At 54.3% G+C, this 24649-nt stretch overlaps 1 protein-coding gene across 3 annotated transcripts in view; it reads right to left on the reverse strand.

Annotated features, from left to right (window-relative positions):
* Positions 1-7755, reverse strand: part of STEAP3 (STEAP3 metalloreductase) — a 56360-nt gene extending 48605 nt beyond the window's left edge. Inside the window, exon 1 of one of the 3 annotated variants that reach the window (XM_027589507.2) lies at positions 7541-7755. In XM_027589507.2, coding sequence (XP_027445308.1) covers positions 7541-7634 — 94 coding nt within the window. In that variant the 5' untranslated portion in view covers positions 7635-7755. Of the gene's footprint in view, positions 1-913; positions 1174-2553; positions 2807-7540 lie in introns of those variants that run through there. The other 2 variants (XM_027589509.2, XM_027589511.2) reach the window with 2 other exon arrangements.
* Positions 7756-24649: the final 16894 nt, after the last annotated feature.

The following is a 24649-nucleotide window of genomic DNA, read 5'->3' on the forward strand; positions in this document are numbered from 1 at the left end:
CTTAATAACTGCTTAAAAAGGCAAGCTTCCTTGTTTTAAATCCAGAGGCCCATTCTCGGTCCCGGTAATAAAAAGCAATTTCAGGGAGGGCTCATCTGACGCAGCCTGGCCCGCCCCGCCAAGGAAGTCATGGCCACTATACTGGTGGTGGTGGTGGGGGGGGGGGGGCGGGCAGGAAGGGGCAGATCCAGCCATAGGGAGCCCGGACATCACTGCATCACCTGCTTCCCTGGCCCTTCCCAACGTGCCTGAAAATCACCCCGGCCACTGAGGTGTTCTTTTGCAGGCTGGCCAGGGAATGAAGCAGGAGCACAGACTTTTCTCCCAGTCTGGAAGGCAGTGGCCAAGACAACAAGCTGGGAGCCTGGAGGCCTGGGCCCGTGGCCAGCTCTGCAACAGAGAAGAAGCCACTCTCTGGGCCTTAGCCACCTTCTCTAGGGAACTGAGGGGCTTGGACTAGAAGAGCAATGAGCCTAGAAGGTCCCCAGCCTATTAACGCTCAAATCCCGGGGGGAAGTGGGAGGGTTCTGAGATTTAATTTATTGCACTCCTAAAACTCAGCACTTCGCACAACTAATCCCCCAGGCAGGCATTACTGTCGCTGTTATCTAGAGATATCAGGTGCAGCATCCTCAGCGAGGTTTTACAGACGAAGAAGGGAGTGCAGAGAGTTGAGGGCTTGGCCAAGGTCAAATGGGAAAGAGCTGAGCTTCTGACTCGGTTCCAGGGGACCGCGAAGCCAGGGGCTCTCACCTACAGTCAGGCAGCTCCACTGTTCAGGGGCGCAGCTTTGCACTATGGTCATTAACTCTCACTTTTTAATTACCTGGAGCCCTGCCCAATACTCTGATAAGCGCAAGGAGGGAAGGGCTATGGGGCAAAGACAGGACACATGAACTGGAGAGCAACTTACCTGTTTGGCATCTCTAGGCTGGAGAGGGCACACCTGTGGTCCTAGAGTGCCCACAGGTCCCGGGGAAGTCAGCGGGCTTGGGACTAGCTGTCCCGCCCTCTAGTGAACGGGTGGCCTGGGCTGAGCTCCCTGTCGGCTCTGAGGCCAGCGTCACCGCATGCCGACTCCTAGGTTGCCTGGCTGAGCCCACCTGCCCATCATTCAAGGCCTCCTTCAGGGAACCTTTGGTACCCCAGTGATGCCCTCTACCCCGCTAAGGCCATTTATCCATCAGACGATGATCAAGCACCTGCTCCAAGCGGCCCTCCCACCACCCCTCCCCCCCATCCCCCGCGGCCAGGAGGGACAGGGACAGGCACAGAGATGAGTAAGACAGTCCTCCAGGTGCTCCCGGCTGGGTACAGGGGGGGTTCATGCAGACTCAGCTTCAGTCAGCCATGGGGAGGACCTAGGCATTTGTATTTTTAACAAACCATGCAAGTCACGGAAGGGACACACCCATGTGAGACCCTTTGATCTTGTGGACATCCTGGACCCCAACACTGCCTTTGTTGGGCTGCCACCTCTGAGAACACGCCCTGTTCGTCCCACTAGCAGGCTCCCCTGGGCTGCCAAGTCGGATAAATCTGGGTACAAATCCCTATTTCGACAACTTCCTACCTGTGTATCTTTGCCAAATACCCACACTTTCTGAGGCTCAGTTTCTCCACCTGTAATGAGACGATAGGGGTGCCTTTCTGCCCTGAGGATTAACTGGGACAGTGTGTGCAAAGCAAGCTGCCTGGCACAGATAAATGCACAATAAATGTCTGCTATTAATTATATCATCACTGCACTCTGATGGACAGAAATACTTCTCTGGGGCTATTTCCAGAACCCCACTTCTGGACCCTGTTTCGGAAGCGGTCCTAGACACCTGGGAGGCCTTTCGGTGCCCTCTGCCAGGGCTCCAGCAGGACCTGCCCACATTTTCTCCCTGGTTTTGGCCTCTTGGCCCCCAAAACGACATTAGCTCAGTACCTTCCCCTTCATCTTCCGAGTGCCCAAAGTTCCAACCACACCGCTGTGGGCAACCTTGCCCCCAGATTTCGGGGAAATGGTCAGGAGGGTTAAGTTTGCCAGGCAAGAGCTCGGCGGGCAGGGGTGAGCAATGGTCAGCCTGGCCTCTTCCAGTTCAAGGTCGGGCGCCCCCGCCCTTGTCGCCGGCTCTGCTGGGGCGGCGAAGCGGCTCAGAGGCCTGACGGTAAGGTCCCGCCCTCCCCGGAGACCGGCCGGCCGGAGCCTCGGGGACCCGGGACCTGTGCCCTCGGCGGGTCCGCAAGGCAGCCTGGGTCGGGACGCCCGCTCTCCCTCGTCCCGCCCCGCGTCCCCGGCCCTGCCTCCCCACCCAGCGCACGCGGCCGGCGTCCCCGGGGAAGGCAGGCGCGCAGAGTCGGGGACCGGGGATCCGGGTTCTCTGCCGCTGGACGCACGTGGCTCGGTCCCCGCGGCCCGGGTCGCCTGCAGATGCGTGGCGGCGCCGGGCCTCCGAGCGGCGGCGGCGCGGGGCGCAGCGGGGTAGCCGCCGGGGATCCCAGGCGGGGGTCCCGAGCGGGGCGCAGCCCACAGGCCCGCGGCGACGCGGCGGAGGGGTCACTCACCAATCCGGCTCGCCGCTCGGAGCCGCGGCGGCGGCTGAAGGTCCGCGTTGGAGGCGGTGGCCCGGCCCCGAGGCTCCTCCTCTCCCCGCGCCCCGCCCGCCCGCGGGGACGGACCTGCGGGGGAGGTGGCCGCCCGCCAGCCCGCCGCTGCTTATCCGCCTCGGCCACCTCCCCGGGGACCGCAATCGGGGAGCTGCAGGGTCCCCCATCCCCGCCTGGCCCTGCATTCCCAGCGACCGCCGACTGCCGACCGCCGACCCTCCGCCCCCCGCCCGACGTTCAGAGCCAACCCGCCCACTTCCTGATCTGCGTCCCCTCCTCCCTGCCGGGGCTAAAGTGTGCAGAACTCCGGGCCGCCACTTAGCCAGGACAGTGAGGGCGTGGAGGCCAGGGTGACTTCCTTAATCAGAGGGACGCCTCAGATCCACTGCCATTTTGTAACCGAGGGTGATGGTCGGTCAGGTTTGCACACAGGGTAAGAGGCCAAGGTGTCAGACTGGATACTGCTTCCTTCCTTCCTGCCGCTGAAGCAACAGGCAACTGAGGCCCCTTCTCAACAAGGCGGCATCCAAGGCACTGTGGTCCTGGTACTTTTCTGTCCCTTGTCCAGGCATAGGGTAGACCTTTGATCCTTTCCCATATCCTCAGGTTTCAAGGCAGGGGAGCTGGTGGGGGGGGGGGAGCGCTTGGGAGGAGCTGCTGGGGACAATTTGCCTTCCTGTCTAAACTTCCGAGGCCCCCACACACTCCCCTGCCCCTGAGAAGGGTGGCCCCCAACACTGCCTGCTGCCCTCCCTTGCCCCATGTGGGTGGGGGTCCCAGCACAGCAGGGAGGCGGCTCTAAAGTGAGAATATGCTGGGGGTGTCTTTCTAGAGGTTTGGGCACCCATCTGAAGCCCTTTCTCACCTATAACCTCACAGCAGGTGCTCCTGACTTTTTCCCCTTCCTTTATAGGTGAGGAGATGGGGGCTCTGGTTAAGTGGGCCACCCTTGGCATTAAGGTCACTCATCTCCTGGGAAACTGATTGGGGTAGACCCTTGGGACTCCATCTAGAAAATGCCTGGGGGGCATATTCCACCAGCCCCTGATGAGGAGCTTTAGATTATTCCAGGGAGCCCTAATGGGCAGGGGAGATAAGCCCTAGGGAGGGGTTATCTGAGCCCTGAGGCCAGACTCAGGGGACTGGGCCCTACAAATGGACCCCAAAGAGCACAGTAGGGGGTGAAGAGGCAGAGTTCTGACCTTCCCCCATGGTGGTGGGAATGCTGCTGTGAAGTGCCTCTTCTCCCCACTCCCACCCCCGCCCCCCTTAGATCCGCCCTTGAGCACCTGTGCTTGCTCACCTCCACAGGTTTCCTCCTGCCTAGAATACCCTCTGTCCCCAGCTCTCTGCCACCAGGCCCCAAGGCCCAGATCCTCTCCTGCCTCCTTTTGCTCCACGCTGCCCTAGGGCAACACCCTCTCTGAGCTCCCGGCTCAGGGAATCCTGCCATACCACACAATGTTCTTCCATGTGCCAGGGACCCAGGTGCCCAATGCCTGGTCCCTGCCCTTGGATGGTGGGTTGCTGCCGCAGTGGGTTGTAAACTTTAGGAAGACAGGACCGAGTTCCTAGCCCCCTTTGGTCGTTCCCCCCCCCCCCCCCCCCCCCCCCGCCACACACTAGGTGCTCTTTAAATATCTCTGGCTGATGGTGATTTCTGAGCATCCTTCCTGCAATGCTAGGGAGCAGTACAAGGAGACTGAGCTTGAGGAATGGAGGCACTCAGAGGTTTTCCAGCCTTCTTGGAAGGACCCTTGGACCCGTCCAGCATCCTTCCAAAGAGACCTGGTGGGCCTCTTCATGGGGCTCCCCATGAGTTGGAGAGAGATAAAGGCTGGCCTGACCGAGGACTATAGAGGGAGGAACATCCTAAGGGGAGCATGAACTTCTACAAGAGAACATCCAGGGGCCTGAAGGAGACAGGGATGGGGGAGGTCGGTGAATGCCCTCCTGAAGGCCAAGAACTTAAGTGGACAGAGCACCACCTACTCCGTTGGCCTTGGTGCTTTGCTGGTCTGTTTCCCCCCAGGATTGGGAGAAGCTTAACTGGCAAGGGGTCTGGTGTGGGTGAGGGTTCAGGAAATGTTTCCTGAATCCTTGGAGGGCCACACTTTTGGAAGAGCTCTGTCCTGATCTAGCGGGTAGGACAGTGCTTTGACATTGGCTGAGGACCTCCTCTGTGCCAGCCTCATGTCTGATCAGGCCAAGGGCAGAGCAGTCAGAACCATCCTTTTGAGATGTTTGGCAGATCGTGTTACTTCTCTGCTCCACCCCCCGCCCCCATCCTTCCCTGGTGGCCTCCTCTCTTTCCCTCCAGTAGATTAGGCAGGGTCCCCAGACAGGCCACAGCCCTTGCTGTTCCCTCTGCCTGGCCCCTGGGCATCCCTGTGCCCCCCCCTTCCTCCTTCGGGTCCTTGTTGAAATATCATCATCTCCGGGAGACCCACCCCATCATCCCTCATCCCTCATCCAGGTAGCATGTCCCGTTTCTTTTCTGTTTTTTAAAAGCGTTTCTCTCCTAACATGCCATAAAACACACTTCTCCCATTTGTTGTGTATCAACTGTCTGCTCCCACAGAAATGTGCACTCCCCCAGGGCAGGAAGTTAGCTCTGCCTCATTTACTTCTGTATTCGCAGTGCTTGGCACATAGTTGAGTGAATGTAACCCCATACTTACCCTTCTTCACCTCCTTCAGCATCTCTGGGAAGCTTCCCCCATTGGCTCTTGACCCCCTCTGCTGTCCTTGCTTGCCTGCCCCAGAGCTAGCGTGGTGCTGGGACAGAGGAAGTGCCTGGTACATGCACTGCTGGATGTCTGGGCCTAGAGTTGCCGAATATTCTCTTTATGAAGTCCCTGGTGTCAACCTCCTGAGATTGCCCTTTTCTCTGAAGACAAGCCTAGCCCTTTGGCTAGCAGTGTCCAGGAAGAGAATCTAGGTTCACCTCCTTCTTGGGCCAGAGAGGAGAAGAACGATGTGCTCTCTCAGCTTCTTGGATTGATCGAGCATTTATAGGCTGGGACAGAGCACATCCATTTCACAAAATAAACACCCTAATTGACTGTGAGGAGATGGCCACGAGAAGCCATGTGCCCAGCGTACTCTGATGGTTGGGAGCCAGCCTGCCCTTCCCCGCCCCCCTCCCCCCCCCCCCATCTAGTGCGGTTGGGCTGGAGCCCCAGCCCCAGGGAGGGTGCTCAAGCCTCGGGGCGCAAGGAACTGCTCTCTCTCATGAGGGAGGGAAGGAGGTTGCAATTCAGGAGGGCGATCCTGACGGTGATCTGGGCAAATGGAGGAATTTCTTGGCCACTGAGGTGACCCAATGGGTAAAAGCATATGGGAACCACCCAGAGCTGAGGTAGCGGCCGATGGTAGGAATAGTCTGTGAGGAAGAGGCACCGAATGCAGAAGCAAGCTGGCAAAAGTGTGCTTGGGGCCTGGGATCGAAGTTTACAAACTCTGTCACCACCTGGCATCTCATTTCGAACCAGTATTGTATGGCATAATAAGGGTGGCTTCCAGGGCACTGGGACCCCCACCTCAGTACCCCTGAGCTTAGTACTCTGGCATAAGGCTGCCCTTCTTCCAGTCTTCTGTTGAAACGTGAGCCCTCCCGAGAGGAAAACTCTCTCAGCTCAGTGGAATGAACCGTGCATCCACAGGAGATTTAACTGTGGCCAGCCTAAGAATGTGGAGAAGGTTCTAAAGGCAAGTGCTAAAAGGGGAGTATGGATAATGGACTGGGGATGGGGTGGGTAGGAGCAACCACTCCTCTAAGGGAGCTCACTAGCACATAGTAGGTACTTAACTCTCTGTGTATCATCAAGTGTCTTGGCTTGTGACTAGACTGCTGGTGGCCAGTGAGAATGTAGGAGGCTGGCCCAGTACCTCCCGGGAACATTCAATGAGCCTGCCCCAGAAGTGGGTCCTCCTTGTCGGTCTATGGTAGAATTACTTTGCCTTTAAGTTGGGGGACTTTGCAAAGGCACACAACTAAAGAAGTCTGGGTTTTAGTCCCTTGCTCCAAAGGTGGTGCGTGTGATGGCCTCAGGGAGGGTTTAGAATTAACAGAGTCTCGGCCCCGCCCCAGATGTCCTGAATCCGAAGTACATTTTAACAAGATCCTCCAGAGATCATGTGCATGCTCAAGTTTGAGAAACCCTGGTCTATGGTACACATGAAAGCAGCAACTCCTTGAACACCTGGGCCACGGCTGATGATCAGGAGCCTGTATCAGGCTACACTCAGCCTCACCGGGTGGCACTTTAGTACTGTCCCCTTGGCTTTCTGAGAGGTTTTTATCAGCCAAACGTCCTGACTTAATCTGCTTCTGAATTTTTATAAATAGGGTGTAAATGACTCTGTCCTTCACAACACTCAATGCCTATTATACAAAGCTCCAAGAAGAAAAATGTAAGGTTAGTATGCTTACTCCTTTCCAGTAACTGATCTTCTTTCTCTTTTTACCATGGTAACTAGGATACTCAGGCCCATAGTCCTGACTATATGATCCTCATTGAATATATTTAAGTTCTACTTTATTTTCCCCTAGTCCATGATTTTTTTGGTGTCAAGTTTACCATAAGCCTTGGCATTAAACTTTTCACTCTTAAGCTATCGTTTTAAGTTGCTTTTGGAAAAGGCCAGTTGTGTAAGCAAACTAAATAGGAAAACACCTGGGTGCTGCCGTGGCCAGTCCTTTCTCCCCCCTCGGCGGCCATCACCCTTTCATGGCAAGAGCAGGGTCATGGCACGTCCTCCGCTGGACTTTTGAGAAGCGGATGGAGGGCTAGGGAGAAGGGTGTGCCCTTGCACTTCAGCCAGGCATCACTGAGGAAAGAAAATCCCACCAGCTTGGGGTCACATGGGGGGAGATCATGATAAGGTGCTCACCCCATGCCCCTCCCTGCTTCCTCTCCGTCCCTCCGCACGCCTGTCTCACCTGATGGGGGGTGCAAGGTATTGTCCTTCATGCCAGGGGACTCCCCACAGCCTGGGGTGGAGGGATCCTGCTCACCAGAGGCCTCAGCCGCCATCTCTGCACGGGCTGCTCCTTCCGCTGGGTGGTATGCTCTTGGCTCACTGAGTGCCGGGGGTGGACGGAAGAGAGAGTCAGCTCCCGGACTGGGACTCAGAGAGTCACCGCTATACAGGGCAGAGGTGGGGTCACTGACCTCAGGCTCATCTACAAACACACTGTGGTCAGCAGCAGAGATAAGCCCTCCCCCCGCCCCTGCCCCTGTGTTTCAACCTGCTCCCTTCTGTTTTGTGCGTCTTGGTTCTCCAGGAAAGGCGAAGTAAGGCAAATGACATTTGTTGAAGTCCCACCTGGAGGCCAGCACCGTGCCATGTGTAAATCACCCCATATAAGCCTCACTTACGGGGTTGCCAGGTGAATGGGATCAGCTCCATTCTTCAGATGGGGAAAGTGACCTGCTTGGCCTCCCACACTGAGGCAACGACAGAGGCCTGACTCCCGGATCTTTCTGCTACCTTTGCTTTGCTAAGTGGAAGGCTCCTGTGGGCAGTGGCCAGCACACCTTCGTGATCCCCTTTAGTGCCCAGGCCTGGGGCCAGCGTGGTGCGGGGGCGGAACAGGGGCAGTCTGTGTGGTGCGACCAGAGGGGACATGAGCCATGGAGCGGGGTTCTGTCCCCAACACTCCTCACTGTGCCTGCCGTGCCTAGGTGAGTTTCCATCAGCTGTTCCCAGCCTCCACAGGGGCGATGGCTCCACGACCCTGTCCCCCTGAGATTTGCACAGCCTGGAGCAGGTCTGTGGAGTGCCAGGTAGGCTGCCAAGAGCCTGCGTCTCTCTGGCGTGGTGCTGGTTTTGCTGGCTTGCACTCGAGTGCGTCATCATCCTCAGAGCCACCCTCAAATGTTTGCTGGGCCCTGGCAGGAAAGGTGGATATCAGGTGGGTGATGGCCCAAGAGCTGCGATCTGTGCCAAGGGCCAGGAACCATAGTCAGCTGGGCACAGCGTCTCCTAGGAGGAGGAGAGGCCCGGGCTTGGTCTCTGGAGGCGTCTGTAGGGTAAAGAAACACGCTGACCTGGATTCAAATGTGGTCTCCCCACAGAACCTTGATCCCCTCAGCTGTAATCCGAGAGAATACACCGCCTCAGGTGGTGTGAGAGTGAAGTGAGAAATTGCCAGGAAAGTGCCTGGTCCTTCGTAGGTATTCAGTAAAACGTTGCCAGCCAATCTGAGAGAAAAAGCAAGTGTGTTCAGGGAGAGGAAGACAGACCACTGAAAAAGCCAGTTTCATAAGAAATACACTTCCTGGCAGGCCCCTTCTTCCCCCTTGGAAAAGTCTTTTTCTTTGGTCCTGTGTCCTGATCTAGATCCTCTCCTCTGCTGAGAAGTGCTCAGGGAACCCTTTCTGCTCTGAGCCCATGGCGAGGAACCAGTAGGCAGTGAATGCTCACCACCCCTCCCCTGTCCCAGAGGTCAGCAGGTGCCATGGCACCCTAGTCTGGGAGCCAAGTCTCCTGACTTGGCCATGCTCCACCTTGGAGCTGACCATCAAATCTCCCCTTGCTAGGCTTCCCACTCCTGCCAGCTCAACACATCTGTGAAATGGGGATGATGAAGTGGGAGCAGTAAGCTAAGGACAGATGGTACTCATGTTAAGTCCCTACCTCCCCTCACCTAGATAACCTTGGCTCCTTGTCCTCTGCCACAATCAATCCCCTGGGCTTAGGCCAAGGGTTGGACTGCAGACTACAGGCCCTACCTACCCCTTATCTAGAAGCAGGGTGGGAGGCAGGGTGAAAAGAGAGTCCTAGGACCCTGGGTGCACTCTGTCCCTTAGGCTGGCCGGGGCTCGAGGGCTTGATTTGGTAGCAGCAAGGTCCCGTCTCCCCTCCCCTCTCCCATTCAGGGTCACAGTCTTTCCTGAAGTTCCAGAAACCCTCATTCCCCCAGGGTGGAAAGGAGGATGGGACCCCTGTCTCCCCACTTCTGCTCCAGGCCCATCTGGCTGCTCTGATTCTGGAAGTTGTTCTGTGAGGCCTGCAGTCTCCTGGGCATGCTCTCCACTTTTGCTGGGTGCATGAGGATGTCAGCTCCCCTGGGTTCTGGTTCCAGCTCTGCCGCCTCTGCCATGACCTTGGCCAAGGACCTTCCCCTCCTCAGACTTCCATTCCCCCAGAAGTAAAATGCAGTGGGTTGCAAATGCTCTGAGGAGCCTGAGGTCTCTGCAGCTGCCTTTGTGGGCTGAGGGCCTGGATCAAGGGTGGGTGTGTGTCCCGTCCCTTATCTAGATCAGGGTCCCTCTTACTTATCTATAGGTGGGATCAGGTTGACCATCCCTGTGTTAAACATCCCAAAAGTCCCCTCCACATCTATAAGATTCTCCTTTGGTTAAATTAAGGCCACTGAAGAGTAGGAGAAGATTGGAGGTGTCAAGACTCTGCCTTCCCCAGGAAACTGGAATTTCTGGTGGTCGCAGCCGAAGGCAGGAGACAATAGCTCCTGAGAAGGGTTCAGGGTCAGCAGGTGCTGGGAGAGGGGAGGTGCAGGCCCAGGGTTGGGAGGGATGGGGCAGGGGCTCTGGGTGCCCTTTTGACACTGAAGCCCACAGGGCCACATCTCTCCTGGTGCCCTTTCCTGGAATGCAGCGATGCCTGAATGAAATAATTGGCTACAAGATACACGTATACAGTGCTTATGCAAATTTATGCAAACAACATGCAAATACAGCTGGCCTTAGGCTGGGTGCCCTGGGATGGCGGCTGGTGGGGGATGGGGTGCCTCTGTCACTTCTGACTTTGCCTAAGGCCTCTGAGGACTTCACAGGGAGAGGCCCACCACTTTCCCTCTGCTCTGCACTGTCCCTTACAGTCCCTTCTCAGTGGGCTTAGGCAGGAGACCAGCAACTGTGGATCAGCCGCCCCCCCATGCCTAGACCCCACTGGGCAGGAAGATACCAGGGGTGCTGAGGGGACACCAGAGAGGTAGATTCCAGGCACAGATGGTCTGGTTTGGGTCAGTGTCCTCATTCCATAGGAAAGGACAGTGAGGTTTGCGTAGTGCGGTGAATTTCCCCATCACATAGCTGGTGGAAGGAGAACCAGAATTCAGCCCGAGGCTGCCCGAGGCTGACTCCATGCCCTTTCCCCACTACTTCCAGCTCCAATGTTGTGCCTATCCCCCCCACCACGTAAGTAAATGCCCCGCTGTGTGTGTGTGTGTGTGTGTGTGTGTGTGTGTGTGTGCACGCGCTGCGCGCATCGGGCCACATAGAGCCTCCACATCCCTGCAGTGGGGCCTAAACCCACTTAACCTGTGAGCCCCGGGCCGTCCCTCCATTCCCAGACCCAGCGCCTGGCCCTTGGCAGGTGCTTTGCAACTGTTCTCATGAAGGACAAGGATGGAAAGCGTGCCTTTAAGGTGGGTATTTGTTGCTCTTTTCTTAAGTCAGCCAGTGTCCAGGCCAGACCACACCCTGGGTGGCTTTCTTGCTGCAGAGAATGGATGTTCTATTAGCTGGTCATTCCCTTGGGGTGGGAAATGAGGGGGTCTCAGCACTGGGCAAGGAGGTGCCCTCTGGGCCTGGGGGGCATTGGCCTGGCAGCTCAGAGTTCCCGCTGACTGAGCTGCACCTGTCCCCCCAGCCCCTGGTCCACCCTTCCATTCCAGGGAATCATGTTGGCGCAGGCAAGGGGAGTGGAGTGGCAGGGTCAGCACGAGGGTTGTGTGAGCCCAGAGTGCTGGATGTGGGTTAACTCCAAGCTTCGTGGGACATTTTGCCCAGAGACTCTTGGGCCTGGTTGTGCTGTGGGCCACCGGGGATCCTGTTCCCCCTCAAGTGGGGACATCAGTGGTTTCTGTGGAAAGAGCCATGCCTGCACAAGTGGGCACATGGCCATCTCATGTTGTCATTGACAACGTGGTGGCAAAACCAGACGCTGGAGGAAGGGCCTCATTCGGAAGCCCTTGCCGGCAGTCTTCTGGGAAACACTCTTAAGAAAAACCGTGGTGGAGGTGGGGCAGGTACACTTAGGGTAGATGGTGGTAGGGACTTAGACTATAATGATTTCAGCCTAAAAAGCAAGGGTGCTTTCTTCTGGGGGGTCACAGGCCAATGGGCTTGGAGACCCACACACTCCAGCCTGGTCTCTGGCCTGGGGCCTGGCGAGGCACAGCGTGGTGAAGACCCACTGAGGCCAGTGTGGTGGTGGCAGAAGGAAGAGTTAGAGCTGACCGGGGCTGGGCATCCTAATGGCCCTGGTGACAGTGCAGAGTCTCCAGACCCAGAAGGCCACTTTCCTTTTCCCATCAACTTTGGAGACCTGGGATGTCTTCCTAAGTAGCCTTTACTTCAGAACGTGACTGGTTCTCTAGGTGAAATAAGACACAACTTTTCACTTCCCTGGGCTTATCATGCAAGGACCAGGTACAATTATGGGTAAAATACAATGCCAGGCCTCACGGCAGAGGTCCAAGTCCTTGGCAGAGGACACACAGGAGCTGATGGTGGTGTGGTGGGCCTGGCTGTGGGGCAGCGCTGGGCTTCCTGCCCAAGTAGGGCAGGGGTGGGGGAGGCCTGGGCACTTAGGCAGGGGTGGAGGCCCAGCCAGTTTCCCAGACCATTAGCAAGGCAAGCAGCTACTGAAAAATTAACCACAGGCCTCAGTAATGCACTTTGGAGAGGAGCATCCCCTCAGGTGCTCAAATGCAAGCTGTTGACCTGAGGGGTGGGCCAGAGGCGGGCAGGGCCTTTTGGAAAAGAGAAGGAAAAGGCACGGAGTCAGCCCCACACCTCCCTCCTTGAGTGTGTTTGAGGCAGTGACCCTGAGGGGTGTCTCTTGCATGGTCCCCACTTGAGTGTCCCCGCCTTTGACTTTACTCCAAGGCTCTGCCCTCTCTCCTTGAGGGCGTACCATCGTGGCATGTGCTCTGAAGACAGGACATTTCCCGGTCAGCCCCCAAAGGTGCTTTCTTGAGGCAGAAGCCTGGTCTTAAACCCTCCTGCACAGAGGTCCTACTTAAGCCTGGGCAGGAGAGCATGCTGGGTGAGGGCCCAGAAGACCCTGGAGTTCCTTCTGCCTGCCACTGGGCCTCCTCACCCACCAGCTGCCATCAACTGTTGTTGAACACTCACTCGCTGGTGCGGGGCGCTCCACTTTCATTGCCTCTGATGTTGTTGGCACTCTTCCAGGAAGGTCTTCCATCTGCCCGTTTCTCAGCCGAGAACACTGATCCTCTAGCGGTGGAAATCAAACCAAGTCATGCGGTGGACGGTTCTTTAGGGGCGGCCGAGCTCAGTACAGTGTGAGTGGGAATGTGGCCTCCACCTTTTCTTGCTATGGGGAGGGCACTTGAGTAGAGTTCTTCCTGGCTCAAGGTGTCTATTTCGGTTGGCAAATATTTATTTTTGACAGCTTTTATTGGGTGGCTGATTTGTCACATGGGTTGTAAGGCAACGGCTTTCTGGCTTTTTCATAGGGTTGTACAACCCAACCCAGTACAGACCCACTTAAGTATAGATTATAGATCCATAACTGAAACAAAAGCGTTTAGAGACGAGACTTACCTTTATGACATGTGATAATATCTGATATTTTACATTTAATTCTATTCCATTGCATTAAAGAGAAAGCTTGTTGACCCAACCCTCTAATAAAGCTGTATGCTGAAATTTGCAAATGCTGGCTGGCGGCCACGTGTGCAGGGTCAGGATATAGGGCTGCCAGGGCATGGTGGTTGCCGTGCTGGTGGGTTGTGGCTTTTGGGATCTGTAAACTGGAGCCCCTGTAAGTGAGAAACAGAGGATGGCCCCAGCCGCACACCCTCTTGAGCAGGTACTCAAAGGCTTGGCTGGGGTCAGAGGGATACTCTGCATCCTGCAGGGACCCCAGCTTCCCCAATGGGCCCGTGTGCCTTTGACTTAGTCATCCTCATCTCCCTGCTCCGAGCGCTGAGGTTACAGCTGAACACATTCCCGGGCCTTTGCAGCTGGGGCATTCTGGGATGGCCGCAACTTAAACTTGGCTTCCTAGTCTATAAAATCCTGCTTCATAGAGGCCAGAGCCATGGAGGGATGAGTGAGTCACCGGAGGCCGAGTGGGGGGTAGCAACTGTGCAGGGGGAGCAGGGCAGAGGAGGGGGATAGGGAAGGAGGGCGGCAGGAGAGGAGAGGGGCCTGAGGCTGGCTGCTGAGGATGGGTCTCCAGGACGCCTGTGATGTTCCTTTCTGCCAGGCCTTCTCCAGCCCTTTGGACGTCAGCCTCCGGGATGCAGCAATGCAGAAATCACAGTTAAACACCTGTAAGCCATGAGCCGGGGCCTGAGCTCCAGATCAGCTCGCCCTGCTCTCCTGCAAGCTCTTTACCACTTAGAGGTTCTATCTCCTTCCTAGTGGTACATGAGGATGTTTCTTTAATGAGGAGAACAATTACATTATTTTTTGAAAACAGGCTATAATTCGAGCCACCTGGACCAGAAGGAAGGCGGAAGTTCTCTCAGAGAGACAGAGAGAGAGAGAGAGATCTGCTCCTTTGGGATGCCACCTTTAAGAACCCCGTTCGCCCAAAAGGCAAACTCCCTTCTGACCCCTTCACCTCACCCCCAAAGACAGAGAGAGGGACCAGACTCGTGGGAGATAAATTGTCCCGCATTTTAAATAGCAGGGATTTTGAATTTCAGGCAACCTGGAAGGGAAGGGTGAGAAGTCAAAGCTCCACGCTGGATAGGAAGGAGATCTGGAAAGAAGGGGTCCCTGAAACAAGAGAGATCTAGGAGCATCTTTCTTTCTAGAAACTGTGCAAGTGGTTCCAGCCCCACATGTCAGTTACGTTCCAGTGTTCCCAGACCTCAGTGAGTGCCTGTCTGGAAGGCCTGCCTTGTAACTACTTTTGGGGGGCATGCTGTCAGAAAAGAGAGCAGGCTATGTTTGTCTTGGGGCCCTGAGGACACACAGACTGAGCTGGATAAGCCCCAGTGATGGCTGGGGGCAGGCTGCTGTGTGGACTGGCCAGGAAAACATGAGCCCCTGAACATCCAAGAAGCTCTGGTTCTGCAACAGTCAGGCGGCCCACCCTCTGGCTTTGTAGCTGTCTCTCCAGTCAGACTTTCAGAAGCGGCCCTATGCTTCTTGCTGCCTCCCACACACTAGGCTGCCATTGTTCTTTGCTGAGTGTTTGCTAACTCTGCCTACGTGTTTTCTTTTGTAAAAAGATGTATTTATTTATTTGAGAGAGAGAGAGAGAGAGAGCGAGTGCACACACAGAATGAGGGGCAGAGGGAAAAGGAGAGAGAAACCCGAGCAGACTCCCCACTGAGCGTGGAGCCTGACATGGGGCCGATCTCACCACCCTGAGATCACAACCTGAGCTGAAACCAAGAGCTGGACACTTAACCGACTGTGCCACCCAGGCGCTCCTGCCTTCATATTTTCTTTAGGCTGGGGAATCAGTAAGGAGAAACCAAGATCCCCCTAAAGGAAGCTTGCACTCCGGTTTTGCCTTAGGGTCCTTTCTCCTTGAAAGGCACTTCCATGGCCCTTACATGTACCAGGCTCTGTCATGTGTGTCCTGACATATATTAATGATCTCATCAAGGCCTTCTGGCCAACCCATGAGCTAGGTCCATTACCATCAGCCCCATTTTATTGTTGAAGAAACCATGGCACTCCAGAGTCCATAGGCTTACCCACTCTCTCTGGTGACTAGCCCTCAAACTGCCCCCTGGGGTATATTTCTTGAATCATCTCTGATTAACCCAGTGGTTCTTATTTGGGCCAATTGCACTGCTCCCCCACCCCTCCCCAGACCGGGGCATATTTGGCAATGTCTGGAGACGATTTTGGTCATCTCAACTGGGAGGGTGCTGCTAGCATCTAGTGGGTAGAGGCCAGAGATGCCGCAGTGCACAGGACAGCCCCTCCTCAACAAAGAATTATCCGGTTACAGACATCCATGGGTTGAGAAACCCTGGATCAACCAAAGCCCCCCAATGGCTGTCTGAGAGAAATCCTCCTACGATTGTTTCTGCTTTAGTGTTTCTCTTCCTTGCTGTACGTCAGGTTCCCTCTCTCCTGCCTGAGATTCTACTCGGCACCCTGGAAGCCCTCCTTGGCGGCTTCCTGCCACCCTCCTGCCTTCTCTTGGCTCTAGCTCAGATCCCCGGGGCCTGTGCCTCTGCCTGGAGTCCCACTGAGGGCAGAGCCTTAGGCCGGCTGTGTGTGCCTGTGTTTATTTGGGAGGGGAGCTCAGGGATGAGTGAGGGGGAGAAGGAAAATCCAAATCAAGGGTACATCGTTGACTTGGTCTCCAGTCTGCTGGAAGCTCCTGGGGAGTGTATCTGCTTGTGCCCTGCCGCCCCCATGCCATGGCCCGGGGCTGCTCTGAGGATCCCTAACTGCCCTGCGTCTCTGGACCATGCACGCCTGCTTGTGGGACAGGCTGTCCACTTGACTCATGTCACGGTGTCAAGAGAAGCCCTGGGACAGGAGGGGGGTGAAAACCTGCAGGGGTAGGCCGGCCCAGCTGTGGTCAGAAGGGGTATGAGATGGGCCCTAGAGGTAAGAGCAAGGGGCAGACCCCGCGGGCCGGCGCTGAGACCCCCACCATACAATCCACAGACACTGAGGTAGGCCTGCACACACTCCCTGACCTCGGGCACATCATTCTCTAGCTGGGGTAAAAAATAGGATTGTTCCAAACAGTTGATAAAGCCAGAGGACCCTGTATAATCCAGTCTCACAGCCACTTAGCAATGGTGATGATGTCAGAGCTGGAAGGAATTTCAAGGAGTCTTAATCTAGTGTAACCTTCTCACTTAGAGATGCAACGATTTTGAGGTTCACTTATTCATTTGGTCAACAACTGTGCCTGCTTTGTTAGAGAGAAGTGAAGTGACCTCTGAAGGTGGCCTCTGTGTTGACTGATTCAACATGAGGTCCTGGAGGGGTACGGTGAGGGGTCCGAGAGAACCAGATGGGGGAGTGACAGGCCCTCTGCTGACTTGTCGAACCCCTGGACGGTGATTCCCTGCTGTTTTGGACACACTCAGGGAGACCTGGGGCCCTTGCTAGAGTCTTTGCCCATCTCCCCCAATTGTTAATGGGTATTGATCTGCAAACAAATGCTTAAGTGCAAGAGAAGAGGGCTCTGTTTACAGAACGGGCATCAATTTTTATAGAATTCAGAGTCCTAAAGTAGTATGTCTGCACTTCTGGTTCTGTTTAACCTTGGATGAGTCGTCTTTCGTCTCTCTGGGCCTAAGTTTCCCCAAGTTTTTAATCCAGCCAGAGTCTTCCAGGAGGGCTGATTGGTTGAATGCGTGAACCAACCCACAGAATGATCAGTGGAAGCAGCCTCGGAGGTAATGCTATCCGATCACCTGTTTAAAGATGGGAAAACTAAGGCTCAGGGAGAGGAATAATGAAATGCCCTCCAAACACCCACAAGCAAATGAAGGAGGATGAGGTTTAACCAATACAAGGTGACGAGTGTTAGGGCAAACGTGTGTGCCAGGAACACACGTATAATGAGAGAGACGTGAAGCCATTTGTCCCAGCTGCTTGGGACGGTGGGAACTGGGTGGAAAACAACCTTGAATCCCCCCAGATGCCACAGAGGGATCTACCCCCATCTATTTCCTTCTTCCCTCCCTCCCCCAACCCCTATCAGGGTTCGGGACTGCCCACAATGGACCTGGGCCCTGACTGTCTGGAGCAGAATATGGGCCCTCACAGGATCTAGGGAGGCTGAAGAAAAAGGGAGGAACCGCAGGCTGCCAGAAAGATGGCTGAGGTCATGTGACAGGACGCTGTGGTCATCAGTGTGCACACCAGATGCCACCACCACCCCCCTTCTGCTGCCGGGGTCAGCAATGCCACCCCAGGCAGCAGGACTTCTGGTCCGCCCTGCTTCTAGCTCTCATTCACTCTAGACCTAAATCGGAGCACCCATCGTCTGAACTTAGGGCACCTGCTGCCATCCAGCCACATAGGCTAACGAGAGCAAATTCAGGCCTTTGAAGCTCTTCTGGAGGAGGTAGGGCTACCCCACCCCAAGATTCACCTAGTGGCCCATTCCTGACACATGGGGAGGTGGTCCAGATACTAGGTCCCTCCTACTATGTGTTCTGTACATTCCTGGTCTTCCTGTGTAGGACACGGTCCAAGTCTTAGAGAGCTCATAGCCAAGGCATGACAAGGCAGCTTGAGACTGAGTCCCTAGGAGATAGCAGCCTGGTCATAGGCTGGCCTCATACATTCTGGGAATACTGGAGAAGGGAGCCTGGCTCAGTGCTGCCGAGCATCTCCAGAGAGCATCTTGGTGGCCATTCTGACCTTGGTGCTTGGCGGCATCCCAAAGAGGCCAGGACCACAAAAAACCTCATTAGGAAAGAAGGACCTGCTGAAAAGTAGGGGGATGCTCACTCCACCCACAAACTCTGCAATGAACCGAGGAACCCTAGATCACTGGAGGGCCTAAAAAATAGTACAGTCCCTTCTCTTCCCTCTGTGCTAAATAAGACCATCACAAACAGTGGCAAATGATGTGCACAGGTCTACACCTTGCTTTTCCCCCACTCAGCATTGAGTCTTAAAGATTGCTCCGTATCAGGGCAGTAGAACTCTCTCACTCTTTGTGATGGCTGCAAAATATGCCTTATTTATTTATCTCCATTTTGATGGAAAGTGCAGTGGTTTCCATGCTTTGCTTTTACGAACAATGTTTATGGGGCTTTGTGGGTTTTTTTGTTTTTTTGTTTGTTTTTTGTACATATATGTGACTGTATTTGCAGGATGAATTCCTAGGAATAGAATGCATGGATCAAACGGTATGCTCATTTAAAATGTCACCAGATATGGCCAGATTGCTCTTGAATAGGGGTTGTATTGGTGTGCACTCCCAAGAGCAACATACAGGAATGAGACCCCTTGTCCCATACCAGGGGAATCTGGAATATGGAGGAGGTAAGGAAGGTGGAGGTAAGCTTGCCAGTGCCCCTCAGACCCTACCAAAATGGCATTGTCCTGTGCTTGGCTGGGGAAATATTTCCTAGTTCTCTGGCTGCATTGTAAATGTTAATTTTCTGAATGCAAAGTGTTTTCTCAGGGCTTTTCCTTCCCGATAGCAGAATTGGTCTGGGGGGGCCTCTGTTAGCCCTCAAGGTTATGGCTGCCAGGATGAAGGAGAGACAGCAGAATTTTCCTCTGGCCATACACTTCCTTGCATTTAAATTTGATTGGCCCTGTGGCAAGCTCACTGCTCAGCCAACAGGAAATAGCAGTGGCCCAAATAGGCAGGAGATGCCACAGCAAGCATTCTCTCACTTGCTCACTAGCCCCATCTGTCAGTCCACGTAACCACATATGCATGCCTGCACCCACATGTGCATCCACACAACACCTGCCCTGGGTTCGGCACTGTTCTATGTGCTTGGAGAGCAATGAGGTGAGGGGACTGGGAGGGGATATAGAAATGCAAATGAGCAACAACACTGTGGTGTTTTCTGTGCTGACCCAGAGGAAGTTTGGTTACAATAGATCCCACTTATTAAAGACCCCCAGTGTGCTGGGCCCTTGCTAGGTCCACGGGATGCAGAAATGGTGAAAAATTTGCCATCTCTCCCCTAAGGAGAGATCAGGGTCTCCTTGGGAGGTAGGACAGTCATATGAAGAGCCATTATCAGGGAAATGGACTCCATGCTGTAGGAACACTGAAGAAAGGGATTCATTCTTGCTGGGGGTGAAAGAATGTCACATTATTTTTTTCTGCTTTAAGTCAAATTAAACTGACTGCAAGCCCCCATTTGTCAAGATAGATGAGAAATCTTATTTGTCGTGTTTTGGGCGGGCCTCACCAGGGGTATAGATTCCGGAGAAAGCCCCCTTGTCTTCTGCTCTCATTGGTTACTCCGTTAAGTCCCATTCCAGCAAGTGTGGTCCCTCTGCTCCCAGGCAGGCTGCAGCTGGAGGTTGGGGCCCTCAGGATTTAAGGTCAGCCTCCCAAGGTATCTCCTATGTGAGGTTTGCCAGTCTTACTTGCCGTGTGACGTTGGTCATTTGACCTCTCTCAGCCTTCCTTTCTGTCTATATAAGATGAGGGCAATAACCATACTTCATTCCTAGGGTACTGTAAAGATTAAGTAAGTTATATAAGCGAAGAGCTTAGCATAGGAGCTGACGCATGATAAACACAGAGGAAATACTAACCATACTTGTTGTATTTATATGAGGAGGGACGGAAGGAACTGAAGATGTTTGAAATGTCTACTTTACAAAGACCTAATGTATATTTCAAGATCCAGAACAAATGGGAAGATCTCCTATTGATCCTTTATTTCTTTTCCCTTCAGCTTAGAATTGGCTAGCCCCTCTGTAGGCATCCTGTACCCTGGAGTGGATGCTGTGGTGGGCTGCACTTTTTGGACGGAAGCACTTGCTTCCCCAGCTGCCGTGAGTAGGGGCTGCAAAGGTACAATGGAGCAGCTCTCTCTTATCCGTTGTCTTCAGCGGGAGGCAGATGCCTTGGCCAAGTTCAGGCCCTTGCTGGGAGCAGCCCACGTTCTATGGGATGGGAGTGGGGGAAAGGCCAGTCCTCTTGCTTCAGTTGGAGAAAACTCTGAAAAGTCATCAAGCGCAGAGCTCCTCACAGGGCTGGCTGAGGACTCTGTTGTGGCTGCATCTCAGTTTAACTCTGCCCTTGGCCCAGGCTTGCTTCTGTCATTCCTTTGCCAGCGTCAACCTCTGGCATTCAGACCTGACCGGAGACATACCTCACACATTTTCTCCGTGGCTATTGGTTTCTTCCAATAAAACTGGGGAACTTCACGAGGGCAGGGACTCTATGTTCTCCTCACTGCTGTCCACGGCATGTAGCACAGAACAACACAGCACACTAAGTTTCGTCCAGGTGCTGTTGGAACCCAGTTGAGAACGTGCCCTCATAAGAGGATTGGCTTCCAGGGGGTGGTGGCTTCTGAGCCAAGTCTAGCGCTAACCTTGTGTGTGCCAACTTGACTAGCCAGCTAAGTACAGAGGACTCAACTTGGGTGAGGGGCTCTAGGAATGGTACCCATCAGGGGCTGCAGGTTCCTGAAGAGGGTGGCAATTCTGAGCCCCTGGTGCCTTCCAAGCTGCAACATGGCAGATGAGAATTCATAGATCTATGTGGACGGCCGATTCCACAGTGAAAAGTTGGGCCATACAGAAGGAGGCCAAGCTGACCCTGGGGTGTCAGGAAGAGCAGGAAGATCGGCACCTGGTTAGCTCCAGTGCTTCTGGTAGAGGGTGTGTGGGAGGGTGGGTGAAGCCTTGCAAACACACCTCTGAAGCTGAGGAGAAGTCTGGGGAGAGCTGGACACACAGATTGGACACGCATGGGGATAGAGATAAGAGCCGAAACTTGGGAAGCCAACTGGGTAAAGTTGAGTGAGAGGAGAAGGCTGAAGATCCAAGCTGGGGTGGGGAGATGGCGGAGGAAGGCAATGTTGGCCCAGAGGGGAGGGTTGAGGGGAAGAGAGAGAGAGGAGGAGAGCCAAGGGGGTCTCCAAAGTCAGAAGGGTCGAACATTGCTTGGATGTCAAGGGGGGCCAGGGGCTTGATTTGGGGAGGCCCCTGGTGGCCAGGGCAGTGATTGAGAACACGGGGTTTCAGAATCAGAGCCGGGTTCAGCTTGTAGCTCTTTTACTTGCTGCCCGTGTGACCTTGAGCAAATCACTTGACCTCTCTGCTCTCCGTATCTCAACCTATATAAAATGCGATCGTCACCGAGACTAAAGGACACATAGTTGGGAGAACACTTGGCGTGGAGCCTTGCTGTGGAGAGTGGCAGTCACCGGCAGCTGGCGTTACCGCCAGGTAGAGCAGCCCCTGTGGAGGGCGGGGGCGGGGAGGTGAGGCTTCTTAAAGGGGGACCAGGGTGAGAAGGGGCTTTGTGGAGCTGGAGCCCGGGGTTTACTGCCACGGGGAGGGGCCCAGGCGTGGGCAGAGCTGGAGATTCACAGGTGGGAAGGGGTGGCGGATCCTGGAGGAGTGGCAGGGGCACAGGTGCAGGGAGAGGGAGAGCCTGGAAGCATCCCTGGGTCCCTCCAGGCTCAGAGGAAGCAGGGCCCCTTGTTGGCAGTGGCATGAAGCCATTTCCCCTCATCATGGGTCTGCTCATAGCCATAAAAGAGGGGATGACACTGGATTTGGTCATTAAGTAAATGGGATAAAGAAATAATTGGAAAATGGATTCCTGCCCAGAAGGAGTGGAATTGTTCTCTGTGCTACTGTTGTTTATGCCCTCTGAGTAATCTGCAAAGCCACGCAAGTAAGGACGTCAGGCTTAGGTGTGATGAGAAACTCCGCCTTGAAAAGAGCCTGAAATTACCCATGACAGTGGAAGAGCCTTTGTCTCCTGCACAGAATGAAGGGGGAAGAAAAAAAAAAAACCCTGAGTGTTTCCTGGAGTGGGAAGAAAGGGAAGGAAGGGAGGACGGTGACAAGGAGTGCTTGAACGTGAAACCGAAACCCCGGTGCTTCTCCTGGTCTGCTCGCCACCCCACCTGGGGGCTGGCAAGGGGGCTGGGATGAGAGGGGCACTCAGACCGTTGGGGCGGGAGGAGGTGGCACCGGCTTCTGCCCCCAAGTCAATTCACCCGTCTCTTGGCCCCTGCGCTTTACATCCCCATACTCGGCCCTTAGCACACGCCGCAAACCAGAGCTGCTCCTTGGGCACTGTGGATAGAAAGTTGGGGTTACGATTATGCATGACACAGCCGTGGGAGGAAGAACTGGTTTCCTGGTGGAGGGGGTGCTGGGCAGGTAGATGGGAACGCTTCCCTTTCCAGTACCCCAGATCCTGTAAGAGGAACCCATACTGTTGTACCAGAATGCCACTGTGCTGTCCCTCTCTACTGCCTCAAACCCAGCCTAAGACTCCAGCTGCAAGCCTCGCGCAGGTGCTGACAGCCTGGACCCCATTCCACAACCCATCCACCTTCGATTGTTAAAGGCCTGTTGTGCCTTCATGTCAGCAAGCACTGAATCAGGCACCTGCTGGCGTTTAAAATGTTTTCTGTTCAGGGCGCCTGGGTGGCTCAGTTGGTTAAGCGACTGCCTTCAGTTCAGGTCATGATCCTGGAGTCCCGGGATCGAGTCCCACATTGGGTTCCCTGCTCCGCAGGGAGTCTGCTTCTCCCTCTGACCCTCCCCCCTCTCATGTGCTCTCTCTCTCTCAAATAAATAAATAAAATCTTTATAAAAAAATAAAATAAAATGTTTTCTGTTCCTCCCTCTAGGTAAAGTAAGGGGCCGCCTCCAACAGAGCCTTCCAGCTTCAATCAAACAGCGGGACTGTACCTTGGTTTTTCCATCTCTAGATTAGACTAGCAGGTCCCACAGGCTCGTGGGTGTCTGTAGCGTCAGGCTTACTTGGTGCCCTTGTTCAAAATGCAGACCCCTAGGCCAGGGCCACAGAACCAGAGGCCTGCTTCTCCCTCTGCCACTCCCCCTGCTTGTGTTCCTGCTCTCACTGTCTCTCTCTGTCAAATAAATAAATAAAATCTTAAAAAAAAAAACCAAACTGTAGTTAAATAACCGTATGCCTGACTTAAGGGAAAAAGTCTCTGCTTAGAGTGCTGTGTCCCCTCCTAAAGACAGATTGCCCTATAGAAATAGCCGTGTGCACAAAAAGTGGCAAAATGGTCCCTGGCTTTGTGAAAACAGTGAAAAGCATTCAAATTCTCCAAATAAGATATGCAAGGATCTGTTTTTGGTAAAGAGAGAGAGAGAGCAAAAACAGTTTACTGAAAGATAAAGATAAAAATGGGACGAGCCAGCCAGTAACGGAGAAAGGGGGAGTTTTTATAAAATAGGTCCCCCCCCCCCAAATCCATTTGATGCCCATCCAAACAAATCACTGGTCATGGAGCAAATAGAGAAAAGTGCAGTATGCTTGTGCACGTGCCTTACCAGCTTTCCGTACCATAAAGGAAGCGGAAGGATGGAGAAAATATGGTAGGGTCATCGGGATGTAGTAGACCCCTCCTGCCTGCCGCTGGGATGTAGCAATTCTTTTTTTTTTTTAAGATTTTATTTATTTATTTATTTTTTCAAGAGAGCATGAGTGGGGGGGGGGAGAGGGAGAAGCAGATTCCCCCTTGAGCAGGGAGCCCGATGCTGCACTCCATCCCAGGACCCTGGGATCATGACCTGAGCCAAAGGCAGACGCTTAGACCGACTGAGCCACCCAGGTGCCCCGGGATGTAACAGTTCTGTTCACACCCTCCCTGGGCAGCTGTGTGAGCTTGCCTCTGCTGCCGACTTTGTCCGAGCCTGAATCTGGGCTCACAGAGTAGCTCATGCCTCTTCCCTGAAAACCTCACTGTAGAACCTCCAGCCTGTCCCCTTTCACGCTGCTAAGAGAGCTGTTCTCAGGTCTGAACCTGTCCCCGTTCTCAGGGGCCATGGCCCATGCTGGAACCTCCTCAGCTGTCCACAAAAGAGGTACCCACTCGGCACCAGGGGAGCACCTGAGCGACATGGCTTGCTTCTGTCTTTCTAATGCGTTCTCCAAGGGGTTCTGAGACACATCGAGCTGGGGAAGCGCTGGACATGATGTCTGAGATCAGTCTCAGGCTTTTATGTCGCTGTTGTCTTTCCGGTGGAGCCCTGATGGGTCCTTCCGCCGAGTCTTTGCCCAGCCTGAGGCCTCCTGCTACCCTGCTCCGTATCGTTGGCCTGAACTGTCTCCCCAGCCCTCCTAAGTCTGGCTGCAGCCCTGACCCAGCCCCTGCCCCTTTGCTCCCAGGTTCCATGTTCCTTTATTCACTCTTAAACATTTATCTGCATACGGGAAAATCCACACTTTCGTGGTGCAGGAATTTTGACAAATGCATGTCGTCATGTAATCACTGCCATAATCAATTTACAGAACAGCCCCAGTCCCCACCATGACCTCTTGCTGTCCCTTTTGTGTCATTTCCTTCCCTAGTCTCTAGCCCCTGACAACTACTGATTTGTTCCTATAATTTTGCCTTTTCCAGAATGTCATAAAATGTCAATGACATTTACCAGAAGGTCGTGGAATCAAACAGTATGCA

Source organism: Zalophus californianus, chromosome 3 (genome assembly GCF_009762305.2).
Source record: "Zalophus californianus isolate mZalCal1 chromosome 3, mZalCal1.pri.v2, whole genome shotgun sequence".
NCBI lineage: Eukaryota > Metazoa > Chordata > Mammalia > Carnivora > Otariidae > Zalophus > Zalophus californianus.